Source organism: Enhydra lutris, unplaced genomic scaffold (genome assembly GCF_002288905.1).
Source record: "Enhydra lutris kenyoni isolate GAN:26980312 unplaced genomic scaffold, ASM228890v2 scaffoldscaffold76, whole genome shotgun sequence".
Lineage (NCBI taxonomy): Eukaryota > Metazoa > Chordata > Mammalia > Carnivora > Mustelidae > Enhydra > Enhydra lutris.
This window is the reverse complement of record NW_019154160.1, coordinates 3928498-3946575: the sequence shown is the minus strand read 5'-3', so window position 1 is coordinate 3946575 and position 18078 is coordinate 3928498. Positions and strand designations below refer to the sequence as shown.

Below are 18078 nucleotides of genomic sequence, written 5' to 3'. Positions count from 1 at the left end.
CGAAAGGACACTCTTCAGGGAGCCTCAGTATTAACTCACTTGGTCCTCGAATAAGCCTAGGACGCAGGTCTTCTACCCCTGTTTCACAGATCAGGAAACTGAGGACGGAGGTCAACTATCCTTAAGGTCGCCCACCCAGGCCGTGACGGAGCCAGAAGAAACAGGAAAGCGAAACCCGGCGGAAAAGGAGCCGCAGAGTGGGGAACGCGGGCTGAGGGGACAGGGGAGAGCAGGGGTGCGGGGGACAGGGGGGAGGACCAGAGAGGGCGGGCTTTACCTTCGTCAGAACGCCGGCTAATGCCATCCACTTACTGATTTGCATATCCCAATTCCTTCACCTGCTAGCGTCACAGCCAGGAATAGGAAGTGTAAACTCCCAGCTCCGTAGGGTTCGGCCTCATTTCGGAGAAGACCTTCCCATAGGCGGCCAAGGGCTAGCTCCTTCCTCAGCCTGGTGGGTGAGCCGGATGGCCGGCTCCTGCAGGCGAACTACAACCCCCATGATTCCCCGCGCGGAAGGCTAGGTCCACGGTGAGGGAGCATGGGGGTGTTCCAAAGGGGCCTTGAGAGAAAAAAAAAAAAAAAAAAAACACGTACATCTTCCGGCACTTTTCTACCTTCACACAGGCCTCGCCTACATCATCTGTTTTATTAACAGACCGTTTAGTGAAGCGTGTAGAGTCGCTCTGTCTTCAGGCACAGCAGAGGGCAGGCAAGACCACGGCGCGCGGGCGCGAGGTCCTCGGGCCGCGCGCGGGGAGGAGCCAGGGGCGGCGGGGCCGGGACGCAGGCCGGAAGCGTGCGAAGGCGGAGGGAGAGGCGTGAGTGGTTGCGGGAACGCGCTTCCGGCCAGGGCGTCGACGTCGGCCGGCTGCGAAGGGGTTCTCGGCGGGCTCTCCGGCTAGCACCTTACGCACCCCTCTGGTTCCGAGGCTCTCAGTCTCCGCTCATCTCGCCGTAGGCCCTGACGACATGAGCAGCAAAGAAGGTGGCGTCCCCAGCGGCGCGGGGCGTTATTTATTCTAAAGGGGAGAACCTCCATCCTTTTTGTCGGATTTTCCACCGCTCTTCACCCTTGAGGGATGCCCGCTCCCTTTGCACGCTCGGGGGGGCGGGGGTGGGGGGCGGCCCCGGTGATTTCCCGGCCACGTGGTCCTGTTCACACCTCGCTCCCCCCCCCTTTTTTTTAAAATCCTCGAGTTGTGTTTTTTAATCTTAGTTCTGTAATTGCTCCACCTTGTGCCAGACCAGGGAAGCCACTGGTGGAGGCCCGGGTGAGTTGAGCCGCAGGTTTGGGCGAAGAAAGGCAGGGCTGATGTTCTGCCGTCCGCCGAGAAAGCCTCGGAGGCGAGGGCCCCGCGGGCGCCGGTTCGGAAGGAAGGGGCTAGCCGACCGGGACGCGTGTCCGCTCTTGGTGGTGGAAGAGCCTCTCCAACTTCTTTCTCCTTCTCTACGTAAGGCTCAGGAGGGTTCAGGAAAAGGAAGCATGACAATTTCCCACATAACCAGAGGAGAGAAGGGAAGGATGTTAACTCATCTTCACCGCTGATGTTGGCCTTCAAATGTAAGTTCCCTGTGATGGAAGTTAGCGAGGGGAAGATCACGGAGCTGGGGAAGCAGGATGGTTTAGACGCGTTGTGCACACACAGAAACAGCCGTCAGAAGGAAGAGGTGCCTGTGTGGCTTTTTTTAACTTTTCCTGGAGGTTTGCTGTGGTGCTGGGTCTGCCATTAAAGTCGCGATCCCTGAAGTGTTGACCCCCCCCCCCCCCCATTACAGTTCTGCAGGTAAACCTTAGTTAATTCACATCAGAAACCCAACCTACAAATACGTATCCGCTGTATGTGAGTCAGGACTCATCTGTCAGTACATCATCTGCATGGTACGCAGACGCCATAGGAATATAACGTGTATGCGCATGTGTATGTATTAGTCGCCGTCCTCCTTTTAACTGGCTCGAGTGGCTCCTCCTTTCAGAACATATGAGCCTAAAATTCTTCCTGCCATCCTGGATCCACCCTCCTGTACCTTATGGTTTCTGTGATTCGGAACCGAGAGGGCCTGAGCTGTAGACTCTAACTCCCACTTATCTGAAGGCTCGATCGGAGCTGGAGGATCCGAGGCAATTGACAAGTTAGGCCTGCCAGCAGCCGGCGCTCAGTCTTCACGGGGAGCCCCCGTGGTGCTGCTCCGGTGTCCTAACGTTACAGCGTCTGGCTTCCCCAGTCAGAGCCGGGAGGAGACCACAATCTCCTTATGTCCTCATGATCATGCAGTCATTTTTGCTACGTTCTGTTTGTGAGAAATGAGGCAGTTTAAAAACTGCTTCCTGTTTAAACGGAAGGGAGTTAGATTCCACCTTTTGAAGGGAGTCTCAAGTAATTCCGGGGCATATTTTAAAACCAACACGGCATCTACAGGGATACTCGGAGGTATGACACAACTTGTGATTGAGTAGAGAGCGCATTGATAAAAACGCCACACACAGTGGAAAAACTGCACTGCGTCGCATGTTCCCCGTGTTTACACTTTGACACCCTATACTGCTTGTTTCCAAGCATAGATTGCTTTTGTTATGTTTCTTTCTGGCTTTTCACACGTAGTTCTTTAAGCTTGAAATTGCTTCTAATTTGCCTCCCCCATTGTTCATCTGGTGAACTGTGGTTTTCACCACCTAGCTCAAGTGATCTTCCTTGGAAGCCTTTTTGATTTTTTCCTCAAGCAAATTTACGGATAGACGTTGCATTTATTCATTATCCATTCATCTGTTTAGTCATGAAATATTTATTGAGTATCTACTCTACTAGCCTGTGTTAGTAGTGAACAAGAATACAGTTCGTGCTTTCCTTTACATATATTTATTATGTTTTTTTTTTTATTTGTTTACATCTTTGTCTTTTACTGGGCTAAACTCCTTGAAGATAGAAATTGTCTTATTTCACTTTGTATTCATAGTACCTAATTCACAGAGGTCATTAATATTTACAATAACTAATGAAAGCTTTTGATTATCTTGATATTTTAGGCAAAATGCCAGCTTAATTATTATCTCAATAATAAAAGAGCAGATGTATTTGGTTCTTGTCAACCTGTTAATTTGATTAATAGTTTATTCAGGTTCTGGGGTTTTTCTAATTTATGTAAAATACATCTCTGTGCTCCCTACAGGAGAGGCTGTTTGCTAGGTCTTTGGCATGGCAATGCTTCTGAAATAAAGTGGTGATTGAGAGTTAAGTGACTTATGGGTATTTCAGTGACTGGGGCTTGGAAATTCAGAAAGTTGATGTCCTTATAAGTTATAAACTTTTAATTCAAAAAAAATCCAGGTTTTTGTGGGGGGAGATAATATTGCATGTGGTAGGGTGATTTTAAAAAAAGTTATGTAACTTAGGTAGTTGGAAGTAATTTTTGTAAGTCTCCTGTGATAATGCTGTGATAACGATCTCATGTTTACTAGATGAGGTTTTTTTTTTTTGTTTGTTGTTTTACAATATGTACAACTTACCGTGAGGCTGTGAGTAGTGAAACCCAGTTAAAGCATACCTGTGTTTAAAAAAATAGTATTTTGGTTACTAGTAGTCTCTGATTTCCAGTACTTTAAAAATGAATGAGATGATATGCTTCTCATTTTTACAGAGTAAATAATAGTTGCTTTATTGTGCATAATGGTGTTGTTTTATAGGCTTGAAGCATAGAATATGCATTCTTATGGTTGTAATAATGTGTTAGCATTTCAGCAGGAACTTGATGCAAGACATGACAAATATGAGAGACTTGTGAAGCTTAGTCGGGATATAACTGTTGAAAGTAAAAGGACAATTTTTCTCCTACATAGGATTACAAGGTGAGTAAATATCTTTAAAATTTGTTATAGTTGCATACAGTTTGATATGTATTATAATAGTATTTTGTAATTCTTTATACCTCAGTAGAGAGTAACTAGCTGTTAGACTATTCTGTGATTTATTCTTTGAACCCTGGGATCAGAAGAGGTTAGCAGCAAGTAGATTTTTTTTTTTTTTTTTTTTTTTTAAGAGAGTGAGCCATTGTGAGCTGAGGGGGAGAGGGGAAAGGGAGACAGAAAGAGAATCTTAAGCAGGCTTCATGTGCATCATGGAGCTAATGTGGGGCTTAATCCCACAACCCTGAGATCATGACCTGAGCCAAAATCAAGAGTCAGACACCCAATGGACTGATCCACCTAGGCATCCCACTAGCAAGTAGATTTTAAGAATAAATATTTTAATCAATACAGGAAGGGAAAGTTCTTATTTTCAGAGTAGCCAGGGATTTTGTGTTAAGATCCCTCAGTGATGTAGATGTTGTTTGTGAAAATATTAAATTTCTAATGGTTTATTAGAGCCTGTTACATTAAAGCTTTCTTTGGATGATACATGTGAAATTTTAATATTAGATCAGTGTTGAAATCTGCTTTATTTATCTTCCCATTCATTGTTCAACTCATTGCAATCTGCTTTTCTGCCTCACAACTATTGTAATTGACCTCTTACCCTCATATTGCTTAATCTAGTACATACTCTACTTATTCTACATTTTTGTAGCATATGATCCCATTGACTGCTTAATTGTTTTTTGGAACTTCCTTTTCCTTCAGCACCGAGGCATCTTTTCTTTGAAATTTCTTTCTGTAAGAATATTTCATTTTATTTTATTTTTCTAGGTAGTCTCTGTATATATCCTGGATTCCTTGGTTGCAAATCAAAGAAACCAGCTTATGAGGCGCCTGTGTGGCCCAGTTGGTTAAGTATCCAACTCTTGGTTTTGGCTTAGGTTATGCTCTCAGGGTCAAGAGATCATGCCCTAGGTTGGGTCTGCGCTCAGTGTGGAGTCGGCTTGAGATCCTTTCCCTCTCCCTCTGCCCACCACTCCTCTGCTGTTGATGTTCATGTGTGTTCTCTCAAATGAATGAAAGGAAAGAAAGAAAGAAAAAGAAACCAGCTTAAACTACCCTAAGCAGAAGAGTGAGGCAAATTATAAAGATTCAGGAGTATCTTATGAATACAGCAAGGTATTACTCTCTTCCATCTTTGCCTCATGATTTCCTTCCTATTTAATTTAATTGGCTTTCTTTGCTTCTCTGTTTTACATGAGGTTAAGAAGTGCCCACCAGGTAGCTCCCCAAGAGAGACTTTTGTTAAAAATTACAAATGCCTCTAGAGGGATTTACAGTATGTATTTTATAAAGTGTTTAAGTAAGTCCAGATATAATTTATGGTCTTTTTATTATTAAAAATATTACTGGGGGTGCCTGCGTTGCTCAGTCAGTGAAGCGTCTGCCTTCGGCTCAGATTATGATCCCAGGCTTCTGGGATCCAGCCCCGCATCTGCCTCCTTGCTCAGCAGGGAGCCTGCTTCCTGTCCCTCTGCTGCTCCCCCTGCTTGTGCTGTCTCACCCTCGCGCTCTCTGTCAAATGATTAAATAAAGTCTTTAAAAAAATACTATTGAAGTATTCTAGTCACTCATTTACAGTTTTTTTAATTTAAAATTTATTAAGATAACATACCAGTGGCTTAATTTTTATTGTTTATTTTATTTTATTAAGTGGAAGTGTATTTGCCATACATAGATTTATTGGAATGTGGGGCTGTAAACTTTGTATTATCACCTGACTCTAAAATTAGTTTTTGCTTGTTTTTTAAATGAGTTCTCAGCTTACATTACTGAAAGATTTTAAGTTATTCTTTTTTTTTTTTTTTAAGATTTTTATTTTATTTATTTGACAGACAGAGATCACAAGTAGGCAGAGAGGCAGGCAGAGAGAGAGGAAGGGAAGCAGGCTCTCCGCTGAGCAGGGAGCCTGATGTGGGGCTCGGTCAGGATCATGACCTGAGCCGAAGGCAGAGGCTTTAACCCACTGAGCCACCCAGGTGCCCCTTTAAGTTATTCTTGAACTTGAGCTTGTATATGGAAAGAAGCAACACTGTTTTGACTAATTATGAACACTTTTTTCAATAAAAATTGCAATTTTGAAAGAACTGACATCAGTATTCAGCAGTTTAAAGAAATAATAGAACTGTGACAGGAGATCTTAATATTTTAGAAAAAACCGTATTATTGTATGAAGTCATCTTGTAAGTATTTCTCCACCAAAAATGTACATTGGTATTATAGTAAACTTAGTAGGAATTTTTAGGAAAATAATAAAGTGTATAAAAGTAAAGATAATGAAAGAAGTCAGTCACAATACCAAAAGATAGCTACTGTCAGCAGATTTCATATTTCATACACAAATTTTATGTGTGTGTATATATATATTTTTTTAATTTTTTTTTAAGCTCTCTGTCCAGTGTGGGGCTTAAACTCATGACCCTGAGATCAAGAGTCCTATGCTCTACCAACTAAGCCAGCCAGGCACCCCTGATTCTATATATTTTTAATAAAATAGAATTGTGGTTTTAAGTTAGAAGCACCCAGATACAATATTTATTTAGCCCTGTGTTCATTGATAGCTAGATTATTTCAGGTTTTTTTTTTAAAGATTTTATTTATTTATTTGACAGAGATCACAAGGAGGCAGAGAGGCAGGCAGAGAGAGAGAGGGGGAAGCAGGCTCCCTGCTGAGCAGAGAGCCCAACAAGGGGCTCGATCCCAGGATCCTGGGATCATGATCTGAGCCAAAGGCAGAGGCTTAACCCTCTGAGCCACCCAGGTGCCCCAGATTATTTCAAGTTTTTCACTAACAAAGCATCTGGCTGATATTCTAAAAGTGCCCAATATTTTGATTATAGTGCTCCTGATATGGAAGAGATATTGACTGAATCAGAAATTAAATTGGATGGTGTTAGACAAAAGATATTGCAAGTAGCCCAAGAGCTCTCAGGAGAGGACATGCATCAATTTCATAGAGCCATTACTACAGGTAAGTGTCGGTTCACTTCAGTGGTAACATTAAAAAAAAACAAAATGTGTAACATGATTTATGTGTGAGTTGGAAGAATTTTAATTGACACTTGGTGAAAGGTTACTGGCTTTAAAAATTGGGACTTCGGAATAATAATAGAAAGATAACCTAGAAACATTAATTGGCTTTATTTTTCCAGTTATGTAGAATAGTCATTGATAGATTTTAATAAAGTCATTGAAAAAACAGACCTAACAGAAGGAACTTTATTCTTGAGCATGTAAGGCGTATTCAGACAGGGCACATCTCACTTCCCAGTATGGGTGTATCTCACTGGTGACTCTGAGATTCAGTTTAATTAGGCTCATAAAAGAGAATGTATCGCCTAGCCAGGTGGACCAAACAGCTCATGTTGTGACTCCATACTAGAATTTGAGGATAGTACTGGGTTTATATAAATACAAATCGCTTTATATATATACAAATCAGTCACATAAATATTCAAAGTGCTTGTTTCTTTTCATCCTTTTCTTAATGTGAGTTCATTGACAGGAGAGATACCAGATAATTCAATAAGATAAAGTCAAAGGCTGATTCATATTTATAGAAGTATATGAAAGTTCTCTCTTTCTATCAAATAGCTGATTCCATTGAACTCTGGACGTTTCATCATGAGAATTGAATTTATGTGATATCTGCTCAGTGTGTCCAGTTTTAGTGTGAACATTTATAATTTCAACTTGTTTTTCAGAAATGTCAACCTGTAGAATATTCAGATGTCTTTTGTTGTTGCTTAGTAATTATATATACACTTGACCCCTAAACAATGGGTCAAGGTTAGGGGTGCCGACTCCTCCCACAGCCAAAAATGTACATAAAACTTTTGACTCTTCCAGAACTTAACTGCCAATGACCTCCTGTTGACTGGAAGTGGTACTGATAATATGAACAGTCTGTTAACATGTATTTTGTATCTTAAGTGTATTTACTGTATTCTTAACAGTAAAGTAAAAGAAAATGTTCCTAAAATTATAAGGAAGAGAAAGTACATTTATAGTACTAAACTATATCAAAAAAGTTGACATATATGTGGATTATTGCAGTTCAAACCTGTGGTGTTCTGGGGTCACCTGTTATTGTGTGTGTGTGTGTTTGTGTGTGTGTGTGTATTTATTTTTTTGCTGAGGTATAATTTACTTATAAAGTTACATTAGTTCTAGGTGTACATTGTATATATTGTGAAAGGATCACCACAAGAAGGCTAGTTAACATCCATCACTATACATAGTTACAGAATTGCATTTTTATGATGAACTTTTAAGATCTGTTATTATTGTTACCAACCATAGTTGCCATGCTGTGCATTACATCCCACTTTTGCCCACCTTCAACAACCACCTAAAATGTCTTTTAACTAATCAGTAAAAGCAAGTTAAGTCTGGAGTGTGTTATTAGAAACTAAAGTGAAAACTCAGTTGTATGAAGAGTCATTCTGGTACATTCCCAAAAGTGATCCATTCCCATCATCATTTATTATTTATTATCAGAGATTTGTTTTTTTAAGTAATAGCACACATAATAAACAAGGCTTAATGAACTCAGTTTGTGCTGTCTTGTGGCAAAACCTTGGACATGACAGGTTTGGTAGGGTTGGGAGAGAACATGTAACTGCTGTTGAGAAGGGTGAAGGGAAAGCTAAAACAAGCCTCTTGAAGAAAACCTGAGAATATATGCATGATCTTGTAGTAGAAAAGATTTTTTTTTTGAAAGGACACAAGCATTAACTGGTAAAGGAAAAATGGATCAATTGGATTTCATTAAAATTAAGACGTCATTTATCCGAAGACAACATTAAAGTGAAAGGGCAAGCCTAAGTCTGAGAGAAGACACATGCATACCTTGGATAAAGGACTCACGTACAGAATTTATGAAGAATTCCTACAGATCACCAAGAAGACAGGCAATTTTTAAAAATTGGACAGGGGTGCCTGGCCGGCTCAGTGGGTAGAGTTTGTGATTCTTAATCTCTGGGTCATGAGTTCAAACTCCAGTTGGGTGTAGAGATTACTTTAGAAAAAAATGGACAAAAAACATCAGTGGGCCTCAAAATGAATATTCATACGGCTTTTTTAAAAAGCATATGAAGGGCGCCTGGGTGGCTCAGTGGGTTAAGCCGCTGCCTTCGGCTCAGGTCATGATCTCAGGGTCCTAGGATCGAGTCCCGCATCGGGCTCTCTGCTCAGCAGGGAGCCTGCTTCCCTCTCTCTCTCTCTCTCTCTGCCTGCCTTTCTGTCTACTTGTGATCTCTCTCTGTCAAATAAATAAATAAAAATCTTAAAAAAAAAAAAAGCATATGAAAAGGTGCTGAACATTATTTACTGGAGTCATGCAAAGTAAAGCCAAATGAAATACCATTTACTCATCTGCAAGATTAGATTATAAAGACTAACAATACCACTTTAAAAAGCTTTGGCAGTATCTAGCTAAAAATGTGTGTCTACTGCCTGATCCCTTCTGGCTATGTAAGCAATAAAAATGAGGCTTATGTCACCAAAAGACATGCAAGAAAGCTGGTAACAGCTGTAGTGATAATATCCTAAAACTGAAAAATGACCCAAGATGTCCATCAACAGGAGGAAGGATAAATAAATTACAGTATATTTGTACAGTATAATAGCTGTATAGCAATAAAAAATTATAAACATGCATACCAGCAAATATGAATCTCACATACATTCAGTTGGGCAAAATAAGCAGGCACAAAGGAGTATCTACTGTATAATTCCATTTAAGTGAAGTTGAAAAAGAGGCAAAATTAATCTAAGGAGCCAAAAGGCAGGATAGTGGTTACCTGGGAGTGGAGGTTAGGGGCAGAGGTCATTGATTAGAGGCATGAGGGAACCTTCTGGAGTGATAGAAGTGTTTTGTATTTTTAGCTGGGTGACATTCAGAGTGTACACATACTTAAAAATTCACTGAGTTACACATGTAAGATTTATGTACTTTATATAAATTAGCTCTTTTTTTTTTTTTTTTTTTTTTTACAAAGTCACTATTGACAAATTCTTAGTTCCTTTTCCCAGAGTGGTTCTTCATATCAGGAGATCATATCAATAATCTCTTTAGGGTATAGGGGTTCCTGGCTGTCTTTAGAAGAGCATGTGACTCTTGATCTTGGGGTTGTGACTTCGAGCCCCATGTTGTGTGTAGAGACTAGTTAAATAAATAAAACTTAAAAAAAATCTCTTTGTGGCAGTCTTATGGTGAAAATAAATGCCATGTTCAGTGAAAACAGCTATGTCATTCGTATTGATGATATTCTCTGTCAGAATCCTTTTGGTGAGGTTTCTCTTGGGTAACCTGACATTTCCACTATTTCCACTAGGGCAGTATTTTTTTTTTTTTTAAGATTTTATTTATGTATTTGACAGAGTGTGAGCATGCGCACAAATAATGGGAGTGGCAGGCAGAGGCAGAGGGAGAAGCAGATTCCAGATGAGCTGAGCAGGGAGGCTGACGTGTGGGGCTCGATCCCAGGACCCTGGGATCATGACCTGAGCGGAAGGCAGAGGCTTTAACCCACTGAGCCACCCAGGCGCCCCTGATCTGAAATTTTTATCTGCTTCTTCTAGTGAAAGTGGATTGGGAAGGAGGTGAGCTTGAACATCCAGCCATTTCCCCGTGTTAGTTCTCAGGGTTGATTGGAATCCAAAAGTGGCATGTCTAGGCTGCAGGTGTGTTATAGAACTTTTCAGGGATATAGATCAGGAGTGGTGGTGTTGGGGTTCCTGTAGGCTCTTTGGGAAAAGCATGTGACTGTTGATCTCAGGCTCCTGAGTTCAAGCTCCATGTTGGGAGTAGAGATTACTTAAAACAAATCAGTAAGGAGGAGCAGTGGTGTTATTATTTCTTGATACATGAGTATTACACTGCCATGAGGAATCCCAGTGACATTGCTGCTGTTCCTTCCCGGGAGCTGGAAGTAGCTTGAGCCATACTAGAGACAGATTGGTGGCAGACGTGCATTTCAGTCCGAGTGGTCCTGCTCCGTATGACTGTGTATGCATGTATAATCCAAAGGGCCACTGGGTGGTGGAATTGGTGGTGGGGAGCAAGTTGGGTCTCCCAGTTTCTAGAAAGTCCTTGATCTGAAGAGCAGTATGGTCTAAATATCTTAACTGCGTCAAAGTGAACAAATCACATTCTGTGGCTTCTAAATATCCCATCAACTCGGGTAACTAAGGGCAAGAGTTTGAGTAACTTCCATAGCTTGATTGTTTTTCTGTCACACCATGCAATAAACTTATCTTATAAAAACTTTATGACAATGTAATACATACAGTAAAAGGTGGCTGTAGTAGTCTTCACTTTTGACTTCAGTCCATCCTTAAAAACTTTCATACTTCTGGAAGAACTGGTATATGTTCCTCATGATGTTAGTGCTTCTTCATATGATGTGTCTAGATTAAATGTCTCAATTCTGTATTCAAGGTTAAGCCCTACCAATCCTCATAACTTAAAGTTTTGGCGGGACAGTGTAGATTTGCTTTATTTCTCCCAGTAATCTATTTTGTATGTTCTTCGTCAGTGAGTAAAGAGTAAGGAAAGACTTTAAACAAGACCGAGGACCATATGGGTAGTGACATAAAAAGAAACCTAGAAAGTTGCTCTTGGCTTTTAGAACAAAATGGAGAAATGAAGAAAAAAGACAAAGGAACATTTCATTGAGTCAACAGAATATCACTTAGGAAGGAGACATTGCACTATTGGAGAGAGTTTAGATAGGGCATTAATAAAATGGAAGCAGTTTTCAGATTTTCCCTCTTCAGTGTATCATTGAGGATTATTGGAAGCACCAGTTCCATTTTAGGCTTTTATCTATTTTTTGTAAGTTTTTGTGAAGATTGCTTATTCATGGTTTAAAAATTTAAGGATTCCCTGTATCTCACTTTTCTCTAGTTAAGCCCTTAAAATAAAATGAGATTCTTTAAATCTAAACAATAAAGTTTTTTTTTTCCTTAAAGTTAAGGAATAAAGCAGTTAAAGAGGTATCTGGGACTTAACATTTTGCTGACAGGTATTTTATTTGGTAAAATAAGGTTACTTATAATTAGAGTAGCATTAACAATATGATGTTTATGAATAGCTTGCTGCTTGTAATTGTTAAATGCTTGTTTTGGTGTTACTCCAAATAGTTGTTCTTTTGACTTGAAGATAAAACAATTCTGGCATTGAACTAAAGGAGTTCTGTGCTTTTCCTCATTAAGAATAGTGCTAATGGCACGCAGAGCATTTCCCTAAGGGATACTTGTGTGAGCTCAAACGTTGAGTATCCTCCTAATAATTGAACAACAACAAAAAGTTAGGTCTGTTTTCTACACATTTCTTATCAGAGTAGATTACAGATTGTCCCAAGGGATGGTTAAACAAATGAACGAATAATTAGTTGCTTGAAATAAGTCACTTTAAAAAATGTTGGGTTCTGTCATGTTTTTGTTTTGTGTTTTTCCCTTGTTGAAAAATTAACAGTTGGGGGAAAATGTTCTCCATCTCAAAGAAAAAAAAATATTTTTTTGTTTAGTTTATATCACTCTGATAATGATAAAAATCGTTATTTAATTTTGAGATGTTTTGGTGCACATAACTAAGTTCATACCCTAGCTAATATTTTAGTTCTCCTATTCAGGAATGTGAAGGAATGGTTAAGTGGATATTTTGGACCACTTAGACATTTTTCTTTAAGCTGTTCTTTATGACCTTTGCAATATCCCTAAGTTATAGATGTTATTCTTACTGCTAAATAGGTGGGAAAATTGAGTTACAGAGGAGTTAAGCAACTTGCTCAAGATAAGCTAGTAAGTGGTACCATTGGTTTCTTACCATATGGATTTAATTTATCTATTGACTTTAGAACATCACTCCTACTAAAGGCTTAGTCTTGCTTTAAGTCCCCTTCCCCCCAGTGTTAGGGTTTTCCTTACAAATCCAGCACACATTATAGCTCTTATGTTGCTCTTTTTTGTCCATAGCACTTAAAACCTTCTGACATACTATGAAGTTTCTTTTTATGTTATAGTGTCTCTCTTTCCTGTATTAGAAAGTGGACCCTACACGTCTCTACAGATTTTGTTGTGAACAACACATTTCGATAAAAACCAACAGTTAAGATTTTATTTATTTATTTGACAGAGACAGAGGTCACAGGTAGGCAGAGAGGCAGGCGGCGGGGAGGGGATGCAGGCTCCCTGCTGAGCGGAGAGCCCGATGTGGGGCTCGATCCCAGGACCCCAGGATCATGACCCGAGCCGAAGGCAGAGGCTTTAACCCACTGAGCCACCCAGGTTCCCCAAAACAACAGGTTTTTATAAAAATTTAATTTAATTTTTACAAAAGTTTTTTAAGAAAAATAATATTTTATAAAAATTTTTATATAAAATTTTTTCTAAAAAGTTCATTTTTATAGAAGTTTAATAACAGGTTTTGATAAAAGTTGACAGAATGAAGAACAAAACCATTTTCAAAGGGCTTTTCTTTTTTTGTTCAACCAGATCCTTTATCTGATGATTGACTTTTGCAAATTTTTCCTTGACTTTTTTTGTTTCTTCCAAAAGAAAACCTGTTTCCAGTGGCTATTACCTACACATGATAGTAGAAATAGGATCGGTATTAATATTCAGGAAATCCTAAACTTTGTTTTATCAGTACAGAGAAATTTGATACAGGTTCAGCCTATTAGCAAAATTCAGAAGGCTCACTGAGAAAATGAACTAGGATACAAAGAGTCGTAAGCCTTTGGAATGATAGAACAATTTAGTGAAGGGAAAGATATAGCTGAAAATTGAATTTATCTGTTTATACATGAGATTCATTATGCCAGAGATGTTAGTTAAGATAAAGCTAAGAACTGAAATAGATGAATAAACCATGACGTTTTGGTGGTTTAACAAAGCAGAAATTGTTTCTTTCTCCCTGTAAAGTCCAGGCTTTGTGGCGGTAGTTTGCACGGGCTCTGCCAGCTTAGTCATTCAGGGACCCAGGATCATGGGGCTCTGGCATTATCAATACCTGGTTTCCACGATGAGCTAGGGCATCAAAATAAAGCCTGTGGGTTGTGGGAAAGAAGGGTGCAGGGTGATCCCTGAGGTTTTTATCCCTGCAAAAGATAGATCACGTCTGCCCACATTTTTTTGGCGGGTCGCATGGCCACATCTAACTTCAAGGGAGAATGAGAAATACGATCTCTTCCTATGCCAGGGTAATGAAATGTGTTTGGTGAATAGCTTTTTTTCCTGCCCAGTATGGCAATTTGATGTCCATTTGGTTTAGTGGAAAATCCAGGTATATGCGTGATGATGGATTTTAAATTTTTTTTCTGAATATGTTTTAATTTTGTTTGAAAACATTCATTCACCTAATTTGAGAATAATTTTATAACTGAAAGAATGGTTAGAGGATACCTAGTCCTGCTACCTTATTTTTTAAATGAGCTTAGTGATGGTATTGGAATTGAAATCTGGTTTATATGCTCTGATGCATGTTCTGCTAGACCACCTCTTCTCTGATAGCTAGTATTGCTATAATAATCTACTATAATACTAATAATACTCTAATATAATAATACTAACAATCTACTATAATTGTTTTTTCCAAAGCCAAAGACTTTTACTTGACTGTCTCAGATCCTATATGTGGTTAAAGATACTGGTACTTCCTTTAATTTTACCTGTACATGTAAGTAAAATGGATACAGTTTAAATTTGCATTTAAATGTGAGATGGTTCAGTATACGTTTTCCTGACTATTTTAATCACAATTTAGGGGCACCTGCGTGGCTCAGTCAGCTAAGCATCTGCCTTCAGCTGTGGTCACAATCCCAGGGATAGAGCTCCCCTGCTCTGTGTGGTGCCTGCTTCTCCCTCTCCCTCTGCCTGCCGCTCCGCCTGCTTGTGCTCTCTCTCACTGTCAAAAGGGTGAATAAAATCTTTTAAAACAAAATCACAATTTAGTAAGAGTGTATATCATAGTGCAGACCCCTGTGGTGAATAGTATGACCATGAGAAAAATCTCTGTAGGTATTTTCTTGGTTACAGAAACTCCATTTGTAAACATTCTTCTAGATAAATGTCTGGTTCCTACAACTTGGACTGTCCAAGTATGAGGTCTTCTAGCCTAGTTGCTCTTTTCACCTTTGAACATTCCTGTTGCTTTTCTGAAATCCTGTTTGAGAAAGCTCCTTTTTTGAGCTGAGGTCTGTCGGTTGATAAGGATGGAGCTAAGTAGGGAGCATGGAAGGGACAGACAGCTTCTTACTTAGTTTTGTGTGAATGCACCAAGTCAAAGAGCTTATTCCATGACAGACTATTTTAATTTAATATGCCTTAGTAGGATGAACAGTCGTGTTCCATTAATATAATTTGCCTTTACTTAGAATTATAATGCATGTTGGGCTAGGGTAACATTTCAAAAGAATGGCCTCTTTTAATATGAGTTAATACACTGCAAAGAAAACAGTAACAGAGACACGACTGACTTCTTTAAAGAAGTTAGAAAATGTTGTCTAACAAAAATTAATCACCTTCATTCTTTTTTTCAAGATAAATGATGGAAGATGTATTATGAGCTTTATTTTTCCAAAGATAATGCCCTCATTCTTATTTTAGTTATTCTTACTTTAGTTTAATTCAGCAGTTTCAGAGGGCCTTGTCCCAATACTGATGCATTATTCCATATAAGTCCTGCAGTGTAGGTAGATGTCCGTTCTTCACAAATACGAAATTGAAGTGCAGTAAAGTTCATAAATGACCTTCGTTCACACAGCTAATGAGACTGAGTTAGCTTGTGAGCCTCATTTCAGGTCTGTGCCTTTCTTTTATGCCACCCTCATATTTTATTTGGAGGAAGGCTAGAGGCAGGGAGGTGAGTAAGGAGGCTGTGGTGGTCATTCTAGGTGTGGACAGAGTCCCCGGGCTGGTATTAGCCATGGAGATGGAAAGGAAAGAGCATACTTTTAGCATGTGGTTTTTTAAATGTGCAAGAGGAGGGAAATAGTCTCAGGACCACTTTTAGGTTTCTGGTTGGGTTGGTTGAATGAGGGCGTTATTTAAGAGAAGAAAACTGGAATGTGGAATGGGTTTGGGATGATTACTTGGAAATTATGGGGCATCCAAATAGTTGCCTAATAGGCAATTGGATATAGGGTCTAGAGAGCTGATGATACAATGCAGGACTGATCTTCAGTTTCAGCCTCAGAGTCATCAGCTTATAAGCTGTTGTTGGGTTTACAGACACGAATAAAGTTGTTTGAGGAGAGTATAAGGTGGCAAGAAATCAAAGACTGGGTCCTGTGGAACTTTAACTAAAGGGAATAGAATATTTGACTAAATTGGATCCCAGAAGAACCAGGAGAGGGTGAGATCCAGAGCTTAGGTTAATTGACATGCCTTAGAGGAGAGGACAGCCACCTCTTCAGAGATGGGCAGTTAAGGATGGGTATAGAGGTAGGTAGTGGAGGAAAATTTTGCTCACTATCTCTCTTTTTCTGTTGTGTGCCAAGAGAGAAGGGATGGGAGGTGGGGCAGTGGTTTGGAATTGATGGGAGACTGGAGATAAAAGAAGGACTGTGAGGGGACTGGGAGTGGGTCCTTAACCAGAGACATTTATTGTGACTTTTAATCATTTCTGAAAGTTTACCTGATGAGTAAATTTGATCTTTTCTATATAGCAATAGAAGTGAATGAGGTAGAAATTTAATTTGTGGTTAGGGTTTTGCTCATTAGTTGCAGCAGATGACAGTGGGAGAAGTAGGACAAGATACTCAGTTCAATAGTCTATGGCCATTTTGGTTGTTAAAAGAACACTTCTGTGTCTGTTGGTAAGTAGTGTATTACTAACTGTGATGAGTAGCAAAGTCAATAAATAATACAAATTTCCGCATATCTGGCGTATCTCATAAGCCAAACACTATAGATCCAAGATACTGCAGTAGTTTGTTAGGGCTGCCATAGTAAAGCACCACAGACTGACTGGCTTAAACAGTAGGAATTTACTTTTCCACATTTCTGGAGCCTTGAAGTCCAATAGGCAGGATTGTTGTTTTTCTGAGGACTTTCTCTGGCTTAAAGATGGCTCCTGTCTTTCTGTGTCCTCACATCGTCTCTCCTCCACACACAGGCATCCTTGCTGTTTGTCTCGGTGTGCTAATCTCCTCTTCTTACATGGACACCAGTCAGGTTGAATTAACCGTCCAAGTTACTAGGGTTAGGGCTTCAGCGGATAAATTTGGGGGATGTACATAGTTTAGCCCATGACCTGCTTTCTGGTTTTGTGCAGTGCAGCTAGGGGGCAAGCTGCAAAATTAATGTTACTCCGGGGTGGGGAGATGGGGGAGTTGCTCTGAGCTAAGTCCAGAGGTGCAGCTGAGCTGTGGCCCCTTTCTGTAAACATCTGCAGAAATGCCCTAAGGGGATGAGTGGATAGCATTGGGGAAGTCTGCCAGGAAGCAGGGATCTAAACAGGTGTTTCATGCAAAGCATATTTCCTCAGGTTGCAGTAAGAGTCTTTGAGGTAGGTTCAGGGGAGCTTTGCTTTAGCTGAGACATACCCCCTGATGCTGAGGGGAGCTGCTCTGCACTAGGGGAGGGGTCTGGGGGAAGGAATCTGCCCTGAGTCTTATCGAATGCCTGAAGGACAGCACACCTCTCCCACCCAATAAGTGACTTCCAAATCTTTCTCTTTTTTTCCCTTCTACTCCCTTTATTTATATCTCAGTGGTTAGAGCGAGGATAATGAGAGAGGAACAGAGATTTGATGAGTAGTGGAGAGATAGAGGTAGAGGCAGGCCTGTGAATCCCCACGTAGGCAGGATCCCCAGTCACTGAACGACTCATCGAAATGGAGAAAGTCATGGGAAGAGTTTGATGATGTTCCCAATATCAAATCTTGCCTCAGTGGCTTCATTTAGCTAGAGAAAGACAGATTAAAAAGACCTTTCAACCACCATCTAAAAATCAAGAAATGATTTGGTAAGTAACTTACGCTTCTGTCTTATAGCACTTGGTAAGCAGTTTTATAATAAATATAGCTTAATGTAGTAAGAAAGTAAAAGAGTCTGTTTAGAATTTGGGATTAATATGGATTTATATAATAATTTATGTTCCTGTTAAATATCTTGAACATCACTGCAAGGAACAAAGGAGTTGAAAATGCTGACAGGAGA

At 40.0% G+C, this 18078-nt stretch overlaps 1 protein-coding gene across 2 annotated transcripts in view; it reads left to right on the top strand.

Annotated features, from left to right (window-relative positions):
* The first annotated feature begins 785 nt into the window (after positions 1–785).
* LOC111160523 (translin associated factor X) overlaps positions 786–18078 on the top strand; it is a 33377-nt gene continuing 16084 nt past the window's right edge. For both annotated transcript variants that reach the window (XM_022523679.1, XM_022523680.1), the window contains exons 1-4: positions 786–988; positions 1460–1564; positions 3730–3844; positions 6751–6881. In XM_022523679.1, coding sequence (XP_022379387.1) covers positions 973–988; positions 1460–1564; positions 3730–3844; positions 6751–6881 — 367 coding nt within the window. In that variant the 5' untranslated portion in view covers positions 786–972. The remainder of the gene's footprint in view (positions 989–1459; positions 1565–3729; positions 3845–6750; positions 6882–18078) is intronic.